The sequence below is a fragment of the Schistocerca serialis genome, chromosome 2 (genome assembly GCF_023864345.2).
Source record: "Schistocerca serialis cubense isolate TAMUIC-IGC-003099 chromosome 2, iqSchSeri2.2, whole genome shotgun sequence".
Taxonomy (NCBI): Eukaryota; Metazoa; Arthropoda; class Insecta; order Orthoptera; family Acrididae; genus Schistocerca; species Schistocerca serialis.
Window position 1 is genome coordinate 945,863,123 of NC_064639.1, and position 27,634 is coordinate 945,890,756.

The 27,634-nt window shown below is 45.1% G+C and overlaps 1 protein-coding gene across 1 annotated transcript in view; it reads left to right on the forward strand.

The window, feature by feature from the left end:
- The window catches only part of LOC126456494 (ankyrin repeat and SAM domain-containing protein 4B), a 271,923-nt gene that overhangs the window by 220,776 nt on the left and 23,513 nt on the right, over nucleotides 1–27,634 (forward strand). Inside the window, exons 4-5 of the mRNA XM_050092243.1 lie at nucleotides 14,321–14,500; nucleotides 22,935–23,244. Coding sequence (XP_049948200.1) covers nucleotides 14,321–14,500; nucleotides 22,935–23,244 — 490 coding nt within the window. The remainder of the gene's footprint in view (nucleotides 1–14,320; nucleotides 14,501–22,934; nucleotides 23,245–27,634) is intronic.

Below are 27,634 nucleotides of genomic sequence, written 5' to 3' on the forward strand. Positions count from 1 at the left end.
AAATCATTTTCTTCAATTCTGTGTTATAGTGCGCAGAACTTTTGAAATGACCTTGGTAGAAGCCTTGCGGATGTCTAGCTATTTTTAAGGAAGATTTCAAGATTCGACTATTCCTACACCGCCTCCATCTGGCTTCTAACAACTTTCGCCTATAATTTCCGCAAGAAGGAAACAAGATTACACTTCAAAGTCAGTAAGGGAAAAGGTCACACAAAAAACATCACATGCAAATTTTCACGGTAACAAAATATGAAATTTATTGGTATCGGTTAACCTTAGCCAAGTCCGTAACTTTTATCCAATACTGCCTCCAGCTATCCAATGGCTTCACGCTCCTGGGTATAGAAAAGGTATACGACCAGGTGTGGAAAGATAAACTTATCACAAAACTTCACGATCAGATAACCATCCCAGACTAGTACAAAACTTATCGACAGTTACCTTCAAGAGCGCCGTTGTTTCGTCAAAATAAATCGTCAACGCTTCTAGCACGCAGCACCTGTCAGAGGGCATCCCCAAAGGATCTGTCCTGTCACCGCTGTTATTCATGCGTTATGTCGACGACCTGCCTGTTTTCCCACAAGTGGTCCTGGTGCAGTTCGTTGATGATAAGGCGATTCTCAGCAGTTGCCGAGCTGTTAAAGCAGCGATCTGGCTCCTGCATCGACAACTCACCATGACAGAGAAATGTACAACTACAAACCATACCAAATTCAACGCTGGAAAGACCAGGGTCATAATGTTCACCAGACACCGACCACAATTACGAGACCGACTAATCGGTGGACACGTTGAACATACTTAATCAGAATAAATAAAATACCTGGGAATCACTATAGGCAAGAAGCTGCTCTTCAAAATACATTTATGAGGAAAATGAGCTCACATCGTACGACATACTCACCAGCCCAATCCCCTTCTCGCCAGTGCACAAATGAATGTCTGCACTGAGCTTCATTTACATAAAGAAACGATACTACTGGCCATCCTATATGGTTATTCCTCATGGGGCACCATATGTAACTCGACCCTAAAGCCAATCTAGGTCAAACAAAACCAATGCTTGCAGATGATCCCAAGAGACCCCACATTGGCACACATCAGCGGTCTGTATGTGGAACTAAACACTGTGATCCTCTGAGAAGCCATCCAAAACTCCATTCGGAAACTGATCAACAATATCGACACTCTGTGGCGAATTCGCGCCACTTGGGCTGGAAGGGTTCTATCTCCCCATAATGTTGGCATCGAATCTAGGTACATAAGGCCACCGTAATGGTACCCCAGTGAACACCCAAATTCAATAACTATCGTCCCAGAAGGGCTCAAGGACCAAAAGCCCACAGCCCTTCATAAGTGCAAATATAGAGCGTATTACCGTTTGATCTGGATATCCAGGAAGTCCAGCCACCCAGTGATAGCACTTCTTAAGGGCCAAACACACACACACACACACACACACACACACACACACACACACACACACACACACACACACACAGATATATACATACATATACATAAAAGCTTCACACTCTGCTCCAAGGCCTCTTTCTACCGAACGAGTCCACACTGACTAATCTGCAATACTCGCCTAGAAAAATAGTGCCTGAGTAGAATTCGACGCCCGTACATGGGAAAGCAATTTTGGTTGCTTTTCAGGCTTTCCTTATCGGAAAAGTAATCTCGTTGATCACGAAGAATCACAAATTCTAGGCTGCCGAAATGGTAACCACATTAAAACACAGGCTCCGTCCCAGATGACTCACGACTTGCTACCAGCCACTCGAGGACGCTCGCTGAGTCCTTTATTTTGGGATCGCAAAACCGCTCCATGAAACTCTTTAACATCTAGCCCCTTCAGCCAGTCGGCTCCAGGAGCAGAATGTAGGCATTTTCATTAACCATTTCCCTGTCCCATTTACAGCGCTTCTGTTAGGTACTGCATTGAGTGTTGCAAACACTGGCCATCCTAGGGAAATTACTCGCCCTTAAAGTCCACCTAGTCGGCTTCAACCACCACCCATTTAGGAGTATTAGGGAAAAATCTCTGCAGCATCTTCAGGTGTAACAAAAACCCAGAAACTGACTGGGACAACTGCAAAACCGAATAGGAACTATGTTACAAAATATCATTTATAAAGTGTTCATTACTTGTCACTTTCGTTGTTGAACATTTATACTGTTGTAATCATTATAAATAAATACTTTTTGTGTCATAATAAGTTGTGTGTATAGTTGCACTAGTTAATGTGGCATTTGAGTGGCACTCCTTCGTGACAGATTTTTCTCTTCTACATATTAATGAACAGTAACCAAGACTGTACTGGTTTTAATGATAACAGATAAAGTTGCAAGAACTGATCTCCTTGTCATATACAAAGCAAATTGTAAGAATGTGTACATGTCTGGGTCCTCCTCCCAAACCCCTGGATCGATTTCAGCCAAATTTGGCACAGAAACAGCAAGCCTAACGAGTATCAGCACTGTGGGGGTTATTACCTTCTAGACCCAACAGGAGTAGAAATATGGGAAAGAAACGTGTTTCGAAGCACCCAATGTGTGGGCTGCCCTGCATGACATTCATATTGTGTAGGAGGAGTAGGCTGAATGATCGACCTGCTGCTCTGCATTGTGGCCTACATATCTGGGGAAAGAGACAGTTTTACAGCCCCCACATGCAGGCTACCCTGCACAACAGATAAGCTGTGTTCCATTCGTATCAGCTTGTCATATCAACCAGCTTTTCATGGCAGCCCATACGTCAGGGTCAAGAAACAGTTTTTCAGTCCCTGATAGGTAGGCTACCCTGCATGACAGGCATGTTTGTTGGAGTGGCATCAGCCTGAATGGAGGAATGGGTAGGAAGAGAAAAAGGCAGGAGGGGATGGATAGAGAGAAGGGGGAGGGGTATAGGGACACAGGAGAAGGAGGAGAAGGTTGCGTGTGTGTGTGTAGGAAATGGTCAGAAAGAGGGAGGAGAAGCAGATGGAGAGACAGAAAGAGTGGGGAGGAGGAGAGAGGCAGAGGTGGAAGGAAGAAGTGGAGAGGGTGATGGAGGAACATGTGGAAACAGAGGGGCGGAGGAGCGAGTGTTAGCAATATCATGTCAAATGCTTATGTGGGCGGACCTATGGGGATTCTGGATAGCGACAAAGTAAATTCCAAACTGAATCGCTAGGCCACTGGCTCGTGTAGATAGGCACGACAGTTCTGCCCTACAACGACAAGCCTCTGCCATGGTAAGATACGACAATTCAAGGCTATGGGGCGACGTACTTTCGCCGGACGGCAGTAGCTATGTCCCAGCTGCTAACTGTAGTGCTGTTAAGAGCAACGTGTGAAACTGTGGACTGTCGAAAAGTCAGCGATTTGCTGTACGGTGAATACTGTAGCGTGTGAAATGAAGGAATTGAACAATTACCAATGCTGCTGACTCCGCCAGAGTTGGACACAAATTGCATCCAGGGAAAGAAAACATGCCGAGTGACAAGGCGTATGCGGCACTCCGTGTCGCTAACGACTTGTTCCGCTGGAAATAACTAACTGCAGGAATGCGAAAACCATCGAGACGACACGAACGTGTGAGAAATAAGACAAGTTAGTAACGAACCGTTTTCATTACTCTGAGTCCACTGAGGGTAACGAATAAGAGGAACACGAAAACTATTGAATTGGCTTGAGTCGGGTATAAATTGTGTGTGGGTAAGAAAACACAGAAGTAAGAAAACTATTCGGGGAGAAACGGTTCTTCGAGTGTCGTGAAATACTCGTTACAAAGTAACAAAGACATACTGTATGCAACAACCATAATCTTGAATCAATACAATTTGCATTGAATTTGAACCTCTTAACTGAACAAACCACACAATAAAATATTTAAATAAGAAGACATCCCCAGGCAGCTGATCAAAAGTGTCAGAACATCAGTTAGTGCATGGTGTGTCCACGCTTCACCGTTATGACGGCTTGAACTCTGTTAGGGACACATTCAATGAGATGTATGAATTTCTGTGGAGGAATTCAGCCAAATGGTAACGATGTTGGATACTGGACTCTCCGGCGAAGTCGATGTACTAACTCATCCCAAAGGTGTTCCATTGGCGTCAGGTCGCAAATCTGGGCAGGCCATTCCGTTTCAGCAATGTTATTGTCCACAAACTATTGCCTCACAGAAGCTGCCTTATGACAGGGTGTACTCTCACGCTGATACAAACAGTCGTCACCTCCTAACTGTTCCTGTACTGTTCGCAGTACACAATGCTGTAAAATGTTTTCATATCCTTCCGCATTTTGCGTTTTCTTAAGTGCAATAAGGGGAGCACATCCTAACCACGAAAACCACGCCCATACAGTGATGTCACTCCTCCTTAATTTTCTGTTGTCACCACAAATGATGGCAGGTAACGTTCTCCAGGCAGTCATCACTCTAAATCACCCTTTTCAGGCATCCAATCTCCATTGATGGCGCTCTCTACATCGCCTGAAGCGTCGCTTAGCGTTGACTATAGAGATGTGTGGCATATGAAAAGCGGTTCGATCCTTGTACCCCATTCTCTACACACAATCAGTGTGCTAGCTGGACGGCTGGTAGCACTTTGAGATGCACAATTGATTCCTTCCCCAGATTTAATGCCATTTTTACAACCCCTCTCTGCAGCTGGCAACGGTCCCTCTCCGTAAGTACACGAGATCTGCCTGGTCTTGGTATAACTAGGGTTGTTCCTCCGCATTTCCACTTCACAGTCACATCACTAACAGCCGACGTGGCCACTGGGTGAAATGCCTCAGTGGTTAGCACACTGGGCTCACATTCGGGAAGATGACGGTTTACACCTGCGTCCGGCCATCCTGATTTAGGTTTTCTGTGATTTCCCTAAAATCACTCCAGGCAAATTCTGGGATGGTTCCTTTGAAAGAGCATGGCCGACTTCCTTCCCCATCATTCCATAATCCGATGGGACCGATGACCTCGCTGTTTGGTCCCCTTCCCCCCTCCCCCTCCCCCCCCCCCCCCCCCCAAATCAACCAACCCACCGATGTGGCCAGCTTTAGAAGGGTTCAGTTGTCCCTGATGGATTTGTTACGCAAGTGACTTCCAGTGATCAGTCCACGTTCGAAGTTACTGAGCTTTCCCGACCGAGCCAATCTTCTGTTACTGCTCTACTGACAACACATTGCTGCCCGCCTACTTTTATAATGGCGAGTCACCTCTCATGACTTCTAGCAGGCTAGCGGCAAGTCCGCATTACCTACTGGTGTCCAGATACTCATGATCGCAGCGGATAGACAAAATAATGTGACCAGTGGCATAATGGGATGGTTTCGTTTGACGGTCAATAACGCAGGTGAGGCGCGTGTCGCACTGGACTGTGGGTGTTCAGTACTGGCTGTGCATCAGTGCAGGTTGTTTACGAGTAGTGCACACTTCGTATTTGCATTCATAGGCCGAGGTCGACGTGCAATGAAAGACCTAACAGAGTTCCAAAGAGGGCAGATTGTGGGGGCCCGATTAGCTAGAGCATCAGTAACCATGACAGCCAACTTACTGAACGTTTCAAGAGCAACTGTTTCGACAGTCACGACAGCCTATCCAAAATATTTAAAGACATCATCGTGTGAACGTAATAGTGGGTGCAAATCAAAACTAAACGACAGAGATCGTCGTGCGCTAACACGAATTGTGTCTGAACAACACAAAACTAAGGCGGCTAAAGTGACTGCAGAGCTCAATAGCCGTCTTCGAGACCTCATGTCTATCGACACTGTCCGCCGAGAATTCCATAAATCGAATATTCATAGACTAGCTGCTATACCGAAACCATTGGTGACTATAACCAACACAAAGAAGCATAAAACATGGTGTCAGGGGCATAAATCCTTGACGGCTGATCAGTGGAAACACGTCATATGGTCCGATGAGTCAACGTTTTAGTTCTTTCCGACATCGGATCGGGTTTACGTTTGCAAAATTCCAAAAGAAGCCTACAGTCCTGATTGCCTGATTCCAACGGTTAAGCATGGAACTGCAAGTGTGATGGTGTGGGCAGCCATATCATGGTATTCTACTGGTCTCATCATTGCTCTCAAAGGCCGTGTTGCTGCCAATGATTACGTGAACGTTTTACCTGACAGGTGCACCCCACGATTCAAATGTTCTTACCCAGCAATGATGCCATATTTCAGGACGATAATGCACCCATTCACATAGCGAGGACAGGCTGGAGCACGCAACTGAACTGCAGCGTCTTCCCTGGCCAGCACAGTCCTCAGACTTGAACATTTTCGAACTCTTGTGGGCGGTGTTAGAGCGCAGACTTCGGAACAGATTTCCGCCTCCCTCGTCTCTACAGGAGTTACGAGGGCCGTTTGGAAAGTCCATGCAAAAATAAAAACTACTTTCGTGTTTGGGATAAACCTTTTTTTATTTTTCGACATATGCTCCTTTTAGACTCGTACACTTCGTACAGCGCTGTTCTAATTTGTTGATTCCTTCCGAATAATAGGAATTGTCCAATTCTGCAAAATAGCTATTAGCTGCTGCAATCACCCCCTCGTTTGAATAAAATCTTTGTCCCGCCAGCCATTTCTTCAAATTGGGGAACAAATAGTAGCCTGAGGGAGCGAGGCCTGGAGAATAGGGGGCATGTGAAACGAGTTGGAATCCTATTTCCAATAATTCTGCGACCACAACTGCTGAGGTGTGTGCTGGTGCATTGTCGTGATGGAAAAGGACTATTTTGCGGTCCAATCGCCGGCGTTTTTCTTGCAGCTCGGTTTCCAAACGGTCCAATAACGATGAATAATGTGCACCTGTCATAGTTTTACCCTTTTCCAGATAGTCGATGAGGATTATCCCATGCGAATTTTTTTGCCAATCACTCGACTTCCTTGATTCACACGAATGCCAAACACAAAGAAATAGACCAATATGGCTGAAACTTGGTGTGCGTTCTTTCCAAAGATGCTACTAACTAAACATGTCCTCGATACGCGCCGGTGGTGCCATCTCTCGGACTTCGCACGGACTTTTCAAACGCCCCTCGTACAAGAGGTTCTGATCGAACAGTGGGATAACATTCCACTGGAGACTATACAAACACTATATGCCAGTATTTCAAGAAGAACTGCAGCTTTATTACAGGCAAACTGGGGTCCAACGCCCCATTAACAAACCGTTCCCAAGTAAGTACAGGTGCTCGCATTATTTTGCGTATTCCCTATGTACTTTTAGAAAGAACTTGAGCAGTACAGTACAGTAGGTAACTGAAAGGAATACGCAATGAGACAAACAGAAACGGCACTTTTAGTCAAAGATAGTAACTGCACTGATGGCATCGCGATTCATGATGGTACCCGGGACATCACAAAAGGCGGGAAATGGTTCTTACTAGGTTGTGTGATCACCACAGACGGCAGTGCACGCTCTGCAATGTGCTACGATGCTGGCCACAGGGTTGGTAAGGGCTCTTGCGGTAGGACGTCCCATTCTTCCACCAGCGCGCCAACAACTGCTGGATGGTCGTTGGAGCATGTGGACGTGCTGCCATAATTATCGCCAGCGCATCCCACACGCGCTGGATGCGATTTAAGTCTGGGAAACGGAAAGGCCAGTCCATTCGCCGAATATCCTCTCGTTCCAAGAGTTCCTCACTAGTGCTGTTCGATGCGGTCGCGCCTCGTCATCCATAAATTTGAACTCAGGACAGAGTGCACCCCAGAAAAACGCACGTTGAGAAGGAGTATAGTGTCTCTATAACGTTGACCAGTAGTGTACCTTCTTCAAAGATTTGGCGGTCGGTCCGCCCATGCAGCATTGTGCCTGTCCACACCGTCACACTTGGACCAAGAAACCGAACGTGTTCGACAGTGTTCCCGAGTGCATTAAATGTTCTCACCTCCCACCATATGAGAGTACGTCCACCACTGTCGAACACGATCGTCCTGCTGGTACAGTTGTTTCGGTGTGGTGAAGCATATTGTTGCGTGGGCGTACTGAACTCCAAATCTTTGAACACGGCACACTCACTGGTCAACGGTGTTGTGACGCTGTACTCCTTCCACATGTGTATGTTTTTGTGGATGACAATGCGCCACCGCATCTAACAGCGCAGGTGGTGGAGCACTTGGAACTAGAGGATAATCGGCGAATGGACTGGTCTCGCAGTACCCCCGACTTACGTTGGAGAAACGTAATGCAGTAAGTCCACATGCACCAGCGACCATCCAGAAATTGCCAGTCGCACTATTGGAGGGATGGAACGCTCTATAACAAGGACTCCTTATCAACCATGTGGCCAGCATGGGAGCAGGTTGCAGAACATCCACTGCCGTATGTGGTGATCACGCACCCTATTCAGAACCATTTCCCGCCTTTTGTAATGACACAGGGGACCACTATGAATCACGGTGACTTCAGTGTAATTCTTGTCTTTAAATAATAGTGTCATTTCTGTTCGTTTCATTGAGCATTTCTTTCTTCTGCGCTATGCTGTAGCAGTTCTTTCTATGCATGGACCGAGTGAGACCGAGCTTTGTTAGTTGCAGTGACACATCACGCGAAAGTTACTTTCGTCCTTAAGTGTCCGCAGCTCGTGGTCTCGCGGTCGCGTTCTCGCTTCCCGAGCACGGGGTCCCGGATTCGATTCCCGGCGGGGTCAGGGATTTTCACCTGCCTCGAAATGACTGGGTATTTGTGTTGTCCTCTTCATTTCATCATCCTTCATGCAAGTGACGAGATTGGATTGAGCAAAAGTTGGGAATTTGTACAGGCGCTGATAACCGCGCAGTTGAGCGCCCCACAACCCAAACATCATCATCAATCTTAAGTCTTGCATACCAGTGTGTATATATTGATGGTAGCTGGGATAAAATAAAGAGAGCGAAATGTTATTTACAGTATGTGCAGAGACAAAACTGCAGTTATGATCCGTGAAAGAGCAACACTGATCCAGAAGAGGGTAAGGCAAGGTGTAGTCTATCCCCAATGTTATTCAGTCTCTATACTGAGCAAGCAGTAAACGAAAACAAGGACAAATTTGGAGACGGAATTAACATTCCAGGAAGAGTTAATAAAAACTTTGAGGTTTGCTGATGACGTTGTAATTCCGTCAGAGGTAGCATTATAAGCGGTAGACTAGTCTTCCAGCAAAGTTACTGACTGTGGGCGAAATAGAGACAAAGCCAATGCCAATAGCATGGAAACGTTTCTGAAAAAGAGAAATTTGTTAACATCAAATGAAAATTTAAGTGTTGGGAAGTCTATCTTGAAGATATCCGCGTGCAGTGTGGCCTGGTACGGAAGTGAAAAATGGTTCAAATGGCTCTGAGCACTTTGGGACTTAACTGCTGAGGTCATCAGTCCCCTAGAACTTAGAACTACTTAAACCTAACTAACCTAAGGACACCACACACATCCATGCCCGAGGCAGGATTCGAACCTGCGACCGCAGCGGTCTCGCGGTTCCAAACTGTAGCGCCTAGAACCGCACGGCCACTCCGGCCGGCTACGGAAGTGAAGCTTGCGCGCTAAGCTGTTTAGAGAAGAACAGAGTAGAATTTTTCAGATGCGATGTTACGTTAGAATTTTTAAGATTAGATGGGTAGATCAATAACTAATGAGGAAGTACTGAATCGAATTGGGGAAAAAAGAAATTCATGACACAACTTGACTAAAAGAAGGGCTCAGTTCATAGGACATATCCTAATGCACGAAGGAATCGTCAATTTGGCACCGTAATGGAGGGAAGTGGGAGGGGGGGGGAGGGAGCAGAGTGGGGGGGGGGGGGGAAGGAATTGTTGAGAGAGACTAAAGGATACACACAATAAGCGAGTTCAAATAGAAGTACATTGAGGTAGTTATTCGAAGATGATGAGGCTTGCACAAAAATCCCCATCATCTCCGAATAAAGAAATGAAGAGAGGGAAAAGTCACTGACACCGACGACCTCCCAGCAGAGTGATGGTTTTTCGAACAGTGGAGAACGACACGTTGGCTAAGACGTATTTTCAGTTACATCATTAGAGAAGGTACAATATCAACAGACTGGCAGTGAAGCATCACTTCACCAATGTTCAAAAAGAAAGGAAGCCCTACTGAGTATTCTGTTTACCCCCGATCGGGTTACTGAGCCACGAGATGAAGATCGTTAAACGCATTTTCGACAAAAGGATTCGCGAGACAGCTCAAATCATATGGAAGCAAGGCGGATTTGTGAAAAATCGTGGCACAACTGATGCAGTCCATGCTGCTATTTGAAAAATACCGCCAAAAGAACAAGCGTCAGCACCTTGCTTTTCTAGACCTCGAAAAGGCTTTCGATCAGGCACCAAATGACCCAATCAGGCTGGCGCTTCGAGACCATGGTACACCAGAGTATCTTGTTAACTGAGTATGACTTCTGTACGTAGAACCGAGGAACTATATCCAAGCAGCTGCAGAAACGTCAAATGAGTTTCGAATCACAGTCGGAGTCCACCAAGGCTGCTCGTTATCACCACTGCTGTTTATTGTTGTGATGGACACTGACACATCAGACCTGCACATGCCGCTACCATGGATACTTCTGTATAATGAAGATGTCATACTGGCTGTAGAGAACAAGTTTGATCTCCAGACCTAACATAAGAATGGAACAAACGAGTGGCACGATATAGCCTGCAGCTTCTTTTTTTTTTTTTAAAAAAAAAAAAAAGGAAGAAGAAGAAGAATAGTACGAGTACATGATATCAGGTCCTCGAGAAGTTGGGACTATCAGCTTTGACGCGCAGAGGGCGATTCCATTACAAAGGCAGCATACACAATTGAAGTCATGAGAAAGAGGCCCAAGGGGCAACCTAGACAGCGATCTTCACTCAGATGTGGTTCAAGATCGAACAAAATGGAGACGAAGAATCCAATCATCGGACCATGGCATCAAGTCGGACAAATGCTAAAGAGAAAGAAAAAAAACGAAGAAGATTAGGTTTGTACAACATGGAGATTTGCATCAAACCACTCTTCAGAGCCGGCCGGGGTGGCCGAGCGGTTCTAGGCGCTGCAGTCTGGAACCGCGTGACCATTACAGTCGCAGGTTCGAATCCTGCCTCGGGCATGGATGTGTGTGATGTCCTTAGGTTAGTTAGTTTTAAGTAGTTCTAAGTTCTAGGGGACTGATGACCACAGCAGTTAAGGCCCATAGTTCTCAGAGCCATTTGAACCATTCTTCAGACCTACGACCACAACAACAAAGACTTAGTCAAAAGCTGGTTCGATCTTCCATAATTTAGCGTTCTATTCGTTAAGCATCAATACGCAATTATATCTAACGAATTTCCGAAATGAAGGAAAACAGAATCTACGTGGGCGCCTTATCTGCTTTCTTCATTACCTCATGGACAAGCTTCACGAATTGATTTTCAAAAGATTTTCGTTTTCAGGATCCATTTTGATCACTGCAGGGAAGATTTTTGGTTTTCAAAAAAGCCATAATACTGCAGCAAAAATAGCACATGACATTTAATAATAATAAACATAATACTGGGTCAAATGCTCTTCGTTCTTGGTCTTCCATTTGTACTTTTCCCCTCGTCGTTCTTGTGCATGTCGTATTTTACCCATCTTTCTCTAAACCTTACATCTATTCCCTTGAGAATCTCGAACATCTTGCATTATCATACGTTGTTGAACGCTTCTTAACAGAATACCTACAGGGGTTGTACAAAAACACAGATACATCGCGAAAAATACCGGGTGATCAAAAAGTCAGTATAAATTCGAAAACTGAATAAATCACGGAATAATGTAGATAGAGAGGTACAAATTGACACACATGCTTGGAATGATATGGGGTTTTATTAGAACCAAAAAAATACAAAAGTTCAAAAATGTCCGACAGATGACGTTCATCTGATCAGAATAGCAATAATTAGCATAACAAAGTAAGACAAAGCAAAGATGATGTTCTTTACAGGAAATGCTCAATATGTCCACCATCATTCCTCAACAATAGCTGTAGTCGAGGAATAATAATGTGAACAGCACTGTAAAGCATGTCCGGAGTTATGATGAGGCATTGGCGTCGGATGTTGCCTTTCAGCATCCCTAGAGATGTCGATCGATCACGATACACTTGCGACTTCAGGTAACCCCAAAGCCAATAATCGCACGGACTGAGGTCTGGGGAGCTGGGAGGCCAAGCATGACGAAAGTGGCGGCTGAGCACACGATCATCACCAAACGACGCGCGCAATAGATCTTTCACGCGTCTAGCAATATGTGGTGGAGCGCCATCCTGCATTAACATCGTACGTTCCAGCAGGTGTTTATCAGCCAGGCTGGGGATGATGCGATTCGGTAACATAATCGGCGTACCTCTCACCCGTCACGGTAGCAGTTACTGACGTTTTGCTGTCCAGCGCCATCCGTCGGAATTTTGTGAACTTTGTTTTTTTTTTTTTTTATTTAATAAAACCCCATGTCATTCCAAGCATGTGTGTCAATTTTTATCTCTCTATCTACATTATTCCGTGGTTTATTAAGTTTTCAAATTTATACTGACTTTTTGATCACCCGGTACATGACTGAACATAAATGCAGATACTAGCAAAGCCTGCAGGTTGCGCTGTTGTATTTGAGCACCATCGACACCTGTGCCTCAATATGTTGCAAGAATTGTTCTGTGTAGGTGCGAGTGCATTATGTCATAGCTAAGTGACCTGGAACTTAGAGAAATTGTTGGTGCTGGAATGGTGGGTGCTTCCACAACTACGGGAGCCTAAGTATTTGGTGTTTCTAGAGGCACCAGAACAATGATTTATACTGCATACAGGAAAAGCGGATAAACATCATCCGATAAGTCACAAAGTGGACAAAAGTGTATGTTGAGTGACCGTGACAAACGGTCATTGAAGGGGATTGTGACGAAAAATATGAGGCCGGCCGTTGTGGCCGAGCGGCTCTAGGCGCTTCTATCCAGAACCGCGCTGCTGCTTGGTCGCAGGTTCGAATCCTGCCTCGGGGCCGGCCGGTGTGGCCGAGCGGTTCTAGGCGCTACAGTCTGGAACCGCGCGGCCGCTACGGTTGCAGGTTCGAATCCTGCCTCGGGCATGGGTGTGTGTGATGTGCTTAGGTTAGTTAGGTTTAAGTAGTTCTAAGTCTAGGGGACTGATGACCTCAGATGTTAAGTTCCACAGTGCTAAGAGCCATTTGAACCATTTTTGAAAAATATGATCTCAACAGCTGCAAAAGTTGCTGAAGAACTGAATGTCGCACTCACTAACCCATTCAAAACCATAACAACACGAAGGGAGCTCTATAAGCCGGGAACTGCAGGGAGAGCTTGAATTCCAAAACCACTTACCCGTAATCCAAATACCCATAACAGTAAAACAAATTGCCAGTGCCGTATATGGCTAATGGTTCAAATGGCTCTGAGCACTATGCGACTTAACATCTGAGGTCATCAGTCCCCTAGAACTTAGAACTACTTAAACCTAACTAACCTAACAGGACATTACACACATCCATGTCCGAGGAAGGATTCGAACCTGCGACCGTAGCAGTCTCGCGGTTTCGGACTGAAGCGCCTAGAACCGCACGGCCACCGCGGCCGGCAGTGCCGTATAACTTAACTTTGGAGCAATGGGGGAAAGCCATTTGGTCGGATGAGTCTTGTTTCACACTGTTTACAACTTCTGGCCGAGTTTACGTCCCAGGAGTGAATGATGGCGACGAATCGGTGATGATTTGGGCAGCCATATCACGGTATTTCATAGGCACCACGGTTACGCTCCAAGGTCGCATTATTTCCAAGGATTAAGTGACTGTTTTAGCTGAGCAGGTCCATCTCATGGTGCAATATCGGTAGTATTTGCTCCCTAATGGCGATGCTGTGTTCCATGACGAAAGGGGCCCTGTTCACACAGCTCGCATCGTCCAGGACCGGTTTTGTGAGACAGAGGATGAAGTGTCGCATCTCCATTGGGCACCACAGTCACTAGATCTCAATATTATTGGGCTGTTGTGGTTTGGAGAGAACGGTGCGTGATCACTATACACTTCGATCATCGTTGCCTTAACTTGCCACTGTTTTGCAGGAAAAATTGTGTAAGAGTCTCTTGAAAACTATGCAGGACCTGTATTTATCCGTTCCGAGACGAATGGAAGCTGTTATGAATGCCAACAATCTTCCTACACCTTATTAGGCATGATAATATGTTGTGTTTTTGGTGTTTCCTTATTTTTTCCACCCCCTGCATGAACTGTGTTTTGAAGAATGTCTCTCGATTTTTATTAAGTGGTGTATTGTTTGTGTACAATAATGAATTTGTTTGTGTTCAGGAAATTGGTGGAGACGAAGAAGAAGAAGGCCCAGAAGGCAGCGGACAAGCTGGCCCGTAGCTACACGAAGCTGCAGGAGAAAACCCGCAAACAGGCTGAGAAGGAGCAGCAGCGCCTCGCCAAAGAGAGAAAGCGCATGCAAGAGAACGGCGTCCCCGTCGTGTCCAACATGCCACACAGGTGAGCCCACCGCTGCAGCTTCGCTAACCCCCCACTGGTTCATGCGACTGCCAACAATGGGCACATTCCACCTCACTGATAGCTGGGCGGAGCCCCCACAGTGAGCACCAACAATGAAGACATTCCCACCTCACTGCTGTAGCTCTACAAAGCTTCCATTGGCACAGGGAGTGCCAACAATGGAGACATCCTCAACTCACTGCTAAACCCAATGGCACACAGAAGCCCCCACTGCCACAAGGGGTTCCAACAGTGGAGACCTTCCCACTTCATTGCTATAGCTGCACAAAGCCAACACTGTCACTGGGAGTGCCAACAATGGAGATATTCTCACCTCACGCCTCTAGCTGCATGAAGCCTTCATCATTACGGGGAGTCCCAACAATGGAAACATTCCCACCCTGTCCAATACACTAACTGCTGACCACATAACGAACTTCCATTGTAACATTTCTCGCTCTAGTAGCTATCATTACTTTACAGTTAATTAATTATGTACAGTAGCAGGCAGCTGTCATTATAAAGTACGGACTGGTCTACGCTGCACAGGGAACACAACTTACATCATTTGCATAATACATCATAGATTCATAGGTGCCACTATTTAGCTGATATGTTACTTGTGGAGTAATAATGTACATCCATATTCTGCAAACTACAGTGAGGAGCATAGCAGTGCATACTTCCATTCTACCTGCTATTAAGGCTTCTTCCTGTCCAATTCACATGCAGAGCACAGGGATAGTGATTATTTAAACGCCTCTGTATGTGCTCGAATTAATCTACTCCTGGGTTTCCCAAACTGTGTTCTGTGGAACACTTGTGTTCCATAGGAAGTAAATAGGTGCTCCTTGAAAAACTATTAATAACATGGCTTTCTTTCTGTGTTATTGGTTATGATTTAAAACTGAACCAACGACTGAATGAAACCAGTTTTTTTTAATTTTGAAAAATATTGTTAATTCTATTAACCTTCAAAATAAATAGGTTGTTCCATCAAACTACCAGTATTCTCAAAGTGTTCCGTTAGAGGAAAAGTTTGGGAATCCCTGCTCTAATCTTATCTTTGCAACCCCTAAAAGTGTGATACGTAGGTGATTGTACTATATTCCTAGATTCAGCCCTTAAAGCTGGGTCTTGAAGCTTTGTAAGTAGATTTTCATGGCACGGTTTGCATCTATCTCCAAGCATCTGCCATTTCTGATGTTTGGCATCCCCATGACATTCTCCTGTAGATCAAACAAACCTATAAAAATTTTTGCTGCACTTCTCTGTGTAGGTTCAATATCCCCTGTTAGTCCTGTTTGTTGTGGGTCCCACACACTTGAGCTGTATTCTAGGATGGGTCACACAAGTGTCACATAAGAAGTCTCATTTGTAGAATGGTTGCATTTCCCTAGTATTCTATCAATGAACCGAAATCTGCCAGCCACTTTACCTGCAACTGAGCCTATGTGATCGTTGCATTTCATAACGCTTCACCCAGGTATTTATGTGCATTGACTGACTCCAATTGGGACTCGATATTTTAGTCATAGGATGCTGAACTTTTTCGTTTTGTGAAGAGTATAATTTTACATTGCTGAGTATTTATAGCAAGTTTCCAATCTTTGCACAACTTTGAAACAGTATCAAGAACCAGATGAATAGTTGTGAGGGTTTTTCCAGACGATACTTCATCACAGGCAACTGAATTGTCTGCTTCCCTGGGGCACCTCTGAAGTTAGTTCTACATCTGTCGATGGCTCTCCATACTAGATAACTGGTTGCGCCCTCTCTACCAAAAAATCCTCAATCCAGTCACAAATTTCGCTTGATATTCCATACAATCATCTGTCCAATAATATGTGTAGGTGTGGTCCAAGGGCAAATGCTTTTTGGAAATCCAGAAACATTGCATCTACCTGGCTGCCTTGATCCATGGCTTTCAGGATGTCACGTGAGGAAAGTGTGAGTTGAGTTTCACATGATCGATGTTTTCGGATTCCATGCTGGTTGGTGTGGTTGGTGCTCATTGGCTGCCGAGGTGAAGCATGCCCACCAAAACTTATAACATCATTACTCATTATTTGTTAAATAAAACGTCAAATATCTATCTGTACAAGTACAAGAGGTCTCTCATCATTGCAGTCATTAGAAAGTACTAATGAAAATAATCTGACAGTAACATTTAAAACATAATAAAAATTATGAATAGTCCGAATCTCTTCGTGTGCAGTAGTGTTGTTTCTATCGAGTGAAGGCACCAGGTCAGCGTAATTTACGGAACTTAGCGACATTTTCGGACACGTTAAGATCTAGGTGCGATTCCCTCATGGACTATCAGTACAAATGAGGCCAGTACCGTGGACACGGTGGTAATTCAGGAGGGATGTTATAACCGTTTAAAGTAAAACCATCGTACCATTGTACAACACTAGCCATTAAAATTGCAACACTGTGGAGTCATATTGGCATCGGTTGTACTAGATGTTGTTGTTGTTGTGGTTTTCAGTCCAGAGACTGGACTGATGCAGCTCTCCACGCTACTCTATCCTGCACAAGGTTCTTCATCTCCCAGTACCTACTGCAACCTACATCCTTCTGAATCTGTTTAGTGTATTCATCTCTTGGTCTCCCTTTACGATTTTTACCCTCCACGCTACTCTCCAATACTAAATTGGTGATCCCTTGATGCCTCAGAATATGCTCTACCAACCGATTCCTTCTTCTAGTCAAATTGTGCCACAAATTTCTCTTCTCTCCAATTCTATTCAATACCTACTCATTAGTTATGTGATCTACCCATCTAATCTTCAGCAGTCTTCTGTAGCACCACATTTAGAAAGCTTCTATTCCTTTCTTGGCTAAACTATTTATCGTCCACGTTTCACTTCCATACATATCTACACTCCACACAAATACATTCAGAAGAGACTTCCTGACACTTAAATCTATACTCGATGTTAAGAAATTTGTCTTCTTCAGAAACGCTTTCCTTGCCATTGCCAGTCTACATTTTATATCCTCTCTACTTCGACCATTGTCAATTATTTTGCTCCCCAAATAGCAAAACTCCTTTACTACTTTAAGCCTCTCATTTCCTAATCTAATTCCCGCAGCATCACCCGATTTAATTCGACTACATTCCATTATTCTCGTTTTGCTTTTGTTGATGTTCATCTTATATCTTTCTTTCAAGACACTGTCCATTCCATTCAGCTGCCCTTCCAGGTCCTTTGCTGTCTCTGACAGAATTACAATATCATCGGCGAACCTCAAAGTTTTTATTTCTTCTCCATGGATTTTAATAGCTACTCCGATTTTTTCTTTTGTTTCCTTCACTGCTTGCTCAATATACAGATTGAATAACATCGGGAAGAGGCTACAACCCTGTCTCACTCCCTTCCCAACCACTGCTTCCCTTTCGTGTCCCTCGACTCTTATAACTGCCATCTGGTTTCTGTACAATTTGTAAATAGCCTTTCGCTCCCCGTATTTTACTTCTGCTACCTTCAGAATTTGAAAGAGAGTATTCCAGTCAACATTGTCAAAAGCTTTCTCTAAGTCTACAAATACTAGAAACGTAGGTTTGCCTTTCCTTAATCCATTTTCTAAGATAAGTCGTAGGGTCAGTATTGCCTCACGTGTTCAAACGTTTCTACGGAATCCAAACTGATCTTCCCCGAGGTCGGCTTCTACCAGTTTTTCCATTCGTTTGTAAAGAATTCGAGTTAGTATTTTGCAGCCGTGGCTTATTAAACCGATAGTTCGATAATTTTCACATCTGTCAACACCTGCTTTCTTTGGGATTGGAATTATTATATTTTTCTTGAAGTCTGAGGGTATTTCGCCTGTCTCATACATCTTGCTCACCAGATGGTAGAGTTTTGTTAGGCCTGGCTCTCCCAAGGCTGTCAGTAGTTCTAATGGAATGTTGTCTACTCCCGGGGCCTTGTTTCGACTCAGGTCTTTCAGTGTTCTGTCAAATTCTTCACGCAGTATCATATCTCCTATTTCATCTTCATCTACTTTCTCTTTCACTTGTATAATATTGTCCTCAAGAACATCGCCTTGTATAGACCCTCTATATACTCATCCACCTTTCTGCTTTCCCTTCTTTGCTTAGAACTTGGTTAACATCTGAGATCTTGATATTCATGCAAGTGGTTCTCTTTTCTCCAAAGGTCTCTCTAATTTTCCTGTAGGCAGTATCTATCTTACCCCTAGTGATATGTGCCTCTACATCCTTACATTTGTCCTCTAGCCATCCCTGCTTAGCCATTTTGCATTTCCTGTCGATCTCTTTTTTGAGACGTTTGTATTCCTTTTTGCCTGCTTCATTTACTGAATTTTTATATTTTCTCCTTTCATCAATTAAATTCAACACCTCTTCTGTTACCCAAGGATTGCTATTATCCCTCGTCTTTTTACCTACTTGATCCTCTGCTAACTTCACTATTTCGTCTCTCAAAGCTACCCATTCTTCTTCTACTGTATTTCTTTCCCCCATTCTTGTCAATCGTTCCCTAATGCTCTCCCTGAAGCTCTGTAGAACCCGTGGTTTAGTCAGTGTATCCAGGTCCCATCTCCTTAAATTCCCTCCTTTTTGAAGTTTCTTCAGTTTTAATCTACAGTTCATAACCAATAGATTGTGGTCAGAATCCACATCTGCCCCTGGAAATGTCCTACAATTTAAAACCTGGTTCCTAAATCTCTGTCTTACTATTATATAGTTTATCTTATATCTTCTAGTATCTTCAGGCTTCTTCCATGTATACAACCTTCTTTCGTGATTCTTGAACCAAATGTTAGCTATGATTAAGTTATGCTCTGTGCAAAATTCTACCAGGCGGCTTCCTCTTTCATTTCTTCCCCCCCAATCCATATTCACCTACTACGTTTCCTTCTCTCCCTTTTCCTACTATCGAATTCCAGTCACCCATGACTATTAAATTTTTATCTCCCTTCACTATCTGAATAATTTCTTTTATCTCGTAGTACATTTCATCAATCTCTTCGTCATTTGCGGAGCTAGTTGGCATATAAACTTGTACTACTGTGGTAGGCGTGGGCTTCGTATCTGTCATGGCCACAATAATGCGTTTACAATGCTTGTAGTAGCTTACCCGTACTCCTATTTTTTTATTCGTTATTAAACCTACTCCTGCATTACCCCTATTTGATTTTGTAATTATAACCCTGTATTCACCTGACCAGAAGTCTTGTTCCTCCTGCCACCGAACTTCACTAATTCCCACTAGATCTAACTTTAACCTATTCATTTCCCTTTTTAAATTTTCTAGCCTACCTGGCCGATTAAGGGATCTGACATTCCACGCTCCGATCCGTAGAACGCCAGTTTTCTTTCTCCTGATAACGACATCCTCTTGAGTAGTCCCCGCCCGGAGATCCGAATGGGGGACTATTTTACCTCCGGAATATTTTACCCAAGAGGACGCCATCATCATTTAACCATACAGTAAAGCTGCATGCCCTCGGGAAAAATTACGGCTGTAGTTTCCCCTTGCTTTCAGCCGTTCGCAGTACCAGCACAGCAAGGCCGTTTTGGTTAGTGTTACAAGGCCAGATCAGTCAATCATCCAGACTGTTGCCCTTGCATCTACTGAAAAGGCTGTTGCCCCTCTTCAGGATTCACGCGTTTGTCTGGCCTCTCAACAGATACCCCTCCATTGTGGTTGCACCTACGGTATGGCTATCTGTATCGCTGAGGCACGCAAGCCTCCCCACCAACGGCAAGGCCCATGGTTCATGGGGGGGTTCTGGATGTATGGATACACAAATGAGTAAAATTTCAGAGGAGTGACACAAAAGTAGGTGGGAGTAATGCCGCGTACATTCTGCATATCAGGAAACATTACGCTGGTGGAATTTCATACAAAAATCGCATTGAACTTTTGTTCTTTTGGGAGAAGATCCTACTATACCTCGTGTCAGAAGGTCGATTATCTACCAGCATGTGGTGGGATTCATCAGCACCACTAACATGGCCTGTCGAGACTGCAGTTTGCAGTTCTGTGGTATTCCTGCTCGTGTTCGTTTGGGATCCCACGACTGTCATGTGAATATGCAACAGAGCGAGTCGGTGTAGTGGTAAGCACAATGACTTGCACTGGGAAGGACGATAGTTCAAATCCCTGCCTGGCCATCCCATTATTTCCCTAAACTGCTCGAGGCAAATGTTGAGATGGTTCCCTTGATAAGCCAGTTTCCTGCTCCGTCCTTTTCTGGCACGAGCTTTGGCTCCATCACTGATGATATCGTGTTAGACGGTACATAAAACTCTAATCGCCCTTCTTTTCTTTCCCAAAAATGGAATCTGTGGGATTAGCAACGCTACGCTCAGCCCCATGTGGGTTGGCAATGGCCCAACATGACTAACCCGTAGACGATAGTTATTGCGTCCCTTGGGCTGTACAAAATCATAGTCACGTATCTTGAATCAGGAACTGGTCGTCTTTCAAGCAAGATAAGAATAAAAACAAGACAGTGCGATGACGTCTGGTGCGACACACTGTCAACATGGAGATCAGTAAAAGTTATTACGCCTCCATCAAAGACAGTGAAAGAACATACATACATCAAAAACAGTTTTGCACCACCCCAGTTCCCAGAACTCCTGAAGATAGACGTTGACTGTAGATACTGTATTACAGACAGTCCCTTTGACTGTTCAGAGATGTCACTAAACCCGGCAAAAGATGTAAACAACCATGCATGAGCAGCGCCTATTAGACGGAGGGGGTCCGATAGCCGATCAGTTCCAGTCATTCCAACAGGAATGAGGTACACAGCTCGTGTTGTCTGTAGTTCAACCATGCCTAGATGGTCAATACCGCGGTTCGATCGCGTCCGCATTGTTACTTCGGGCCAGGAAGGGCTCTCAACAAGGAAAGTGTCCAGGCGTCTCGAAGTGAACGAAAGCAATGTTGTTCTGACATGGAGGAAATACAGAGAGACAGGAACTGTCGATGACATGCCTCACTCAGTCCACCCAAGGGTTACTACTGCAGTGGATGACCGCTGCTTGCGGATTATAGCTCGGAGGAACCCTGACAGCAACGCCATCGTGTTGAATAATCCTTTTCGTGCAGCCACAGGACGTCGTTTTACTACTCAAACTGTGACAAAAGGTTGCATGATGCGCAACTTCACTCCCGACGTCTATGGCGAGGTCCGTCTTTGAAACCACGATACCATGCAGCACGGTACAGATGGGCCGAACTACATGCCGAATGGACCGCTCAGTATTGGCATCACGTTCTCTCCACCGATGAGTGTCACATTTGCCTTCAACCAGACAATCGTTGGAGACGTGTTTGGAGGCAACCCGGTCAGGCTGAACGCCTTAGACACACTGTCCAAAGGGTGCAGCAAGGTGGAGGTTCCCTGCTGTTTTGGGGTGGTGTCGGGCCGACGTACGCCGCTGGTGTTCATGGAAGGCGCCGTAACGGCTGTGCGATAAATGAATGCCATCCTCCTATCGATAGTGCAACCATATCGGCAGCATATTGGCGAGGCATGCGTCTTCAAGGACGACAATTCGCGCCAACATCGTGCACATCTTGTGAATGACTTCCTCCAGGATAAAGACCAGCATGTTCTCCAGGATTGAGCCCTATCGAACATGCCTGGGGTACAGAATGAGATTTTCACTCTGCAGCGGAGTGTGCGCTGATGTGAAACTTCCTGGCAGACTAAAACTGTGTGCCGGACCGAGACTCGAACTCGGGACCTTTGCCTTTCGCGGGCAAGTGCTCTACCAACTGAGCTACCCAAGCACGACTCACGCCCCGTCCTCACAGCTTTACTTCTGTCTGTATCTCGTCTCCTACCTTCCAAACGGACGGGGCGTGAGTCGTGCTTGGGTTGCTCAGTTGGTAGAGCACTTGCCCGCGAAAGGCAAAGGTCACGAGTTCGAGTCTCGGTCCGACGCACAGTTTTAATCTGCCAGGAAGTTTCATGCCTGGGATAGATTGAAAAGGGCTGTTTATGGACGACTTGACCCAACAACCACTCTGGGGGTCTACGCCGAACCGCCGTTCAGAAGTGGGCAAATCTGGACCAACAGTGCCTTGATGAACTTTTGGATAGTATGCCACGCCGATTACAGGCATGCATCAATGCAAGAGGACGTGCTACTGGGTATTAGAGGTACCAGTGTGTACAGCAAGCTGGACGACCACCTCTGAACGTCTCGCTGTATGGTGGGACAACATGCAATGTATGGTTTTCACGAGCAATAAAAAGGGCGGAAATGATGTTTATGTTGATCTCTATTCCAATTTTCTGTGCAGGTTCCGGAACTGTCGGAACCGAGGTGAAGCAAAACTTTTTTGATGTGTGTATGTCTCTACGTTTAGAACTATTGTTTACATGACGCTGTGTAGCACCCTGGCTGTGTTGTTCAGAGCGCACAATCTCGTGGTTTCAGGCCCTCGACGGTGCTGGAGGTGCTGAAGGGTCTGAGGAGGGGCCGCAGCAACAGCCTGAAACAGCCGACGGCGCCGCCGGTCAATCCGACGTTCTCGGACCTGGTGTCGGGCGGGGGCGGCGGCGACATCTCGGGCGGCAGCATCGGCAGCGGGGGAGGCCGCAACGGGCTGCGGCGCAAGACAGGCTTCAAAGGCACCTCGGGCGGCACCCGCGGAGTCGCTCATCTGGTGCGCCAGAGGGCCAAGAGCACCACCGCTCTCAGCGCTGCGCCGCCGCAGCCGCCTAACGACGACTTCAAGATCCGGGAGGTTGGTTAGTTGGTTGGTTGTTTCGGGGAAGGAGACCAGACAGCGAGGTCATCGGTCTCATCGGATTAGGGAAGGACGGGGAAGGAAGTCGGCCGTGCCCTTTCAAAGGAACCATCCCGGCATCTGCCTGGAGCGATTTAGGGAAATCACGGAAAACCTAAATCAGGATGGCCGGACGCGGGATTGAACCGTCGTCCTCCCGAATCCGAGTCCAGTGTCTAACCACTGCGCCAATCCGGGAGGTCAGCACGTTCGCACAGCACAGCATAGTGCGAATGCGAATCCGATGTGACATCCAAAACACCTCTGTGCGTAGCAAACTAAAGCTTTCGTCAAAGTGACGATTGGCATGATCCTGTTTGATGTCGTATGTCCCTTTCATCCTCCAGCGAGTAGGCAGAGCTGAAAAGATGTATCATATCCATTATACAGGATGAAAATTAGTTAAACTGACAGGCTCTGGGAGGCTACACAGTGAACCAAAACAAAAAATTGAAAATATATGCCAGACCAAGATTCGAACCAGGATCGCCTGCTTAATAAGCCGTTGCTCTGACCACAAAGCCATCATTGTAGCTGCACGCCTCCACTCAGACCCAAATTCTCAACTTATCCACACATTACGAATGTAGTGCCCGTTGCCCAAAGTTGGGTATTTGGGTCTGATAGGAGGCGTGCTCGTGTAGTCCATGCAGCTGCAATAACCACTGCATCCGGATGGCTTAGTGGTCAGAGCAACAGCCTAGTAGGTAGGAGATTCGGGTTCGAACCCCAGTCTGGCACAAATTTTCAAATTTTGCCATTGATTTACATCAAATCCCACTCACAGGCAATGTCTGTAGTTCATTTATTTCTTAATTAACCACCGTATCTGGATGGCTTATAGGAGACCTAGGTTCGAACCTCAGTCTGACACAAATTTTCAGTTTTTTCCATTGATTGACATCAGTGTCCACTCTCGGCCAACACCTGTAGTTCATTTGTTTCTTAATTCATAGTGACTACTGGATCGAAGTTGTGTCTGTTGTTTCACACATGTCCAAAAGAACAGACACTATAAAGGCGAAGACGGCCAGTGATCTTTTCAATGCGAATGCACAAACCAGGCTCGAACTCTTACGGGCATCGGCGAAATGTCCCGAGTAATGAGGATAATGGGCAAGGGCACCACATTTGTACTGTGTGGATAAGTTGGGAATTTGGGTCTGATGGGAGACATGTCAGGGGAGTCCGTGCAGCTGTAATGACCAGTGTCCGGATGACTTAATGATCTGAGCAACTGCCTAGTAAGCAGGAGACCCGGGTTCGAATCCCAGTCCGGTACAAATTTTCAACTTTTCCCGTTGATTTACATCAATGCAGCCTCGCAGCCAATGTCTGTAATTCATTTGTGTCTTAATTCATAGTGGCTGCTGGTTCCAAAATGGTGTCTGTTCTTTCGGACATATTTTTCTCTAATGTCATAACTGCCTTTGAGAAGTTTTTAATCCAGTAGAGAGTGTAATCGCTCTCATCACTCGTGCAACTGCGCATAACATGAGAACGAATCAGACGAATGTAAGAAACGTCCTTCATCCATTTCAGTTACAGCAAGTGCACAACCTAGAACCAGATGACCATTCACTCAGAGCACAGTTTTCGTAGTGGTATCTAGAACAGTATCAAATGCATCATGTATTTCCATCCTTCGTGCTGTTTACAGATGAAGCAACATTCGAGCGTAATGGTGTCTTCAACATGCACGATTGGTATGTTTTGAGCGAGGTTAATCCACAGGCCACATTTACTCGCGCTCATCACTTGCGGTTCTGCGTGAATGTGTGCAGTTGTTATTGGTGACCGTTTAATTGGGCCACATCTCCTACCTAGACCATTAAAAGACAGGCATTATTACTATTTCCTGGCCATACCATTGCCAGAGTTGTCGGGTGACGTGCCACTCGCTAAGAGACAGTGCATGTGGTTCCAGCATGACGGGGCGCCGGCACTTTTCAGTCATCCTGTGCGTCGATTCTTGAACCGACGATTTCCAGAAAAGTGAACTGGCAGTGGTGGTCCTGTACGATGGCCTACTCAATTCCCTGATTTACCCCTCTGGACTTTTTTGGGTGAGGGGAAAGGTGCAACTTTATTTAAGAAACCCCTGTTGAATCAGAAGAGATTCTGTTTGCCTGAATAGTATCGGCAGCAGTAGTAGGAATTAAGCACATTCCTGCAGTCTTTGACGATGTTAGACAAAACATGACCCATCTGTGTAACCTCTCTTCACAAGGCACTGGAGACACTTTTCAACCTCTGTTGTAACTGAAGTAATTGTGTTGTGTCTTAGTAACAAAGAATTGAATCTTGTTTGCGTTACTTTTTGTCCTCACACAAAAACACATTAGAGAAGGTGTATTCATTGTCCCATGCAACCTCCCAGGGTTTCTTAGTTTAATTTTGTTTCGAAAAACTCTCTACCAATTTTAAAAATCCTTACAGAAAAATCTGGCATTAGAGAAAAATATTTGTTTGGTGTGCAATCTCCCATATTTTGTGGGTTTAAATAACTTTCACGCTGCATAATCAAAAGTACCTGGGCATTTTACACAGCGTCATCTATTAGTTTCTCAGACCATTCAGGTGTACAAAGAAAAACTTCATTAAGTTTCAGAACGAGCTGTTCATTATTAAAAGCACACAGGGTTACAGGATTCCGCTGAATATACAACAAAAGCAGCGATTTATTTTCAGCTGACGATAACCTTTTTTTTTTTTTTTTTTTTTTTTGCTCTCAGAGAAGCATCAACAGTCGCGAATTTTGAGTAACATCAACATTCTCTGCTTGACACGTTAAAATTTGTTTCTGTTGCTAAAAAACAGCTAAGTCACTTTACTGACATGCTTTGCAGTTGTAGCCCCCACAAAATTCTAAGGCAATGGTGTAGCATACGAGGAACTGAGGACAAATCACATCAAAAGGTTACGAGAAAGTACACTCTCGTTACAAAAATAAACACGTATTTTTCTACATTTATGCTGTTGCAAAGCTACAATGATTTTCATTTCACCAGCTATCGATAACATTTAAAAAATCATATTATTCCACTGAAAAATTTATCACAGGTGATAAGTCAGTTTTGCAAGTTAACCCTGTGGCAAAGTACTCTCATCGTTGCGTGCTATCATTTGATAAAAATTCGGTTCGATATCTTGAGCTGTTGGAAGAACCAATGGATGTTATGAATATTTCATTCTCGCTATATCATTAGTGTGTGCGAGTGAACCTGCTATGTGCAATCCATTTTCTCGAGATTGCAGACAGTTTAAAGAAGAATTGAGTATGTTGGCTACATTTCATATGCAGTGTAATATACCTAATATACGTAAAATACACAAAAATTCTAGAATATTGCTCACGTATGCGAGACCTGTACCAAATAAGAGGGCTGTTCGGAAAGTAAGGTCCGATAGGACCCAAAATGGAAACCGCAGCGAAAATCCGATGAAGCTTTGCATAGATGTATTGGGTAGTGTCCCCTAGTATGCCCATTCATTGCGTCACATTGCTCTTTCCAGTTCTGAGTGCACAGTGAGCACGAAAACATGCCTAGAAAGCAGTCTCTCGCGGAAAATATGACGGTCCGGTGAGAGATTTCGCCTGATGTCATGCAGCCCACAGAACACAGTTGTTAAGCGTTTCGTTTTTCATGACAATTCTCGGCTGCTCCCTGCAGGGGCAATGCAGATTCTCCTGCAGTGTTTTCTGTGGAAAGTGTTTGACCACCCACAATGCATCCCTTAATTGGCTCCCCCTTAGTTTCATCTCTGCTCCTATGAATCGCTGTCTGTGGAGACAACATTTTGGCACAGCTGTAGCTGTAGACTAGCGTAGAAAATTCGCGGAGCAATCAGGTGGCTGCCTTCTATTATGAGGGTATTAGAAGACTGGTACAACGCTACGATCTATGTCAAAGTCGGAGTGGCGACTATGTAGAGAAGTAGCTGGAAGGTATAGCTAACTGTTGCAAATAAAACATTTTTTTATTTTCGCTGTGGTTTCCATTTCGCGAACGATCGGACCTTACTTTCCGAATAGCCCTCGTAGGACTAACAGCAGGTATTGAACGTATACAGAGAAGAGCAGCGCGAATGGTCACAGTTTGTTTGATCCGTGGGAGAGAGCCACAGACATACTGAAGGAACTAAAATGGAAGACTCTTGAAGATAGATGTAAACTATCCCGATAAAGTCTATTAACAAAGTTTGGAAGGTAGGAGACGAGATACTGGCAGAAGTAGAGCTGTGAGGACCGGGTGTGAGTCGTGCTTCGGTAGCTCAGATGGTAGAGCACTTGCCCGCGAAAGGCAAAGGTCCCGCGTTCGAGTCTCGATCGGGCACACAGTTTTAA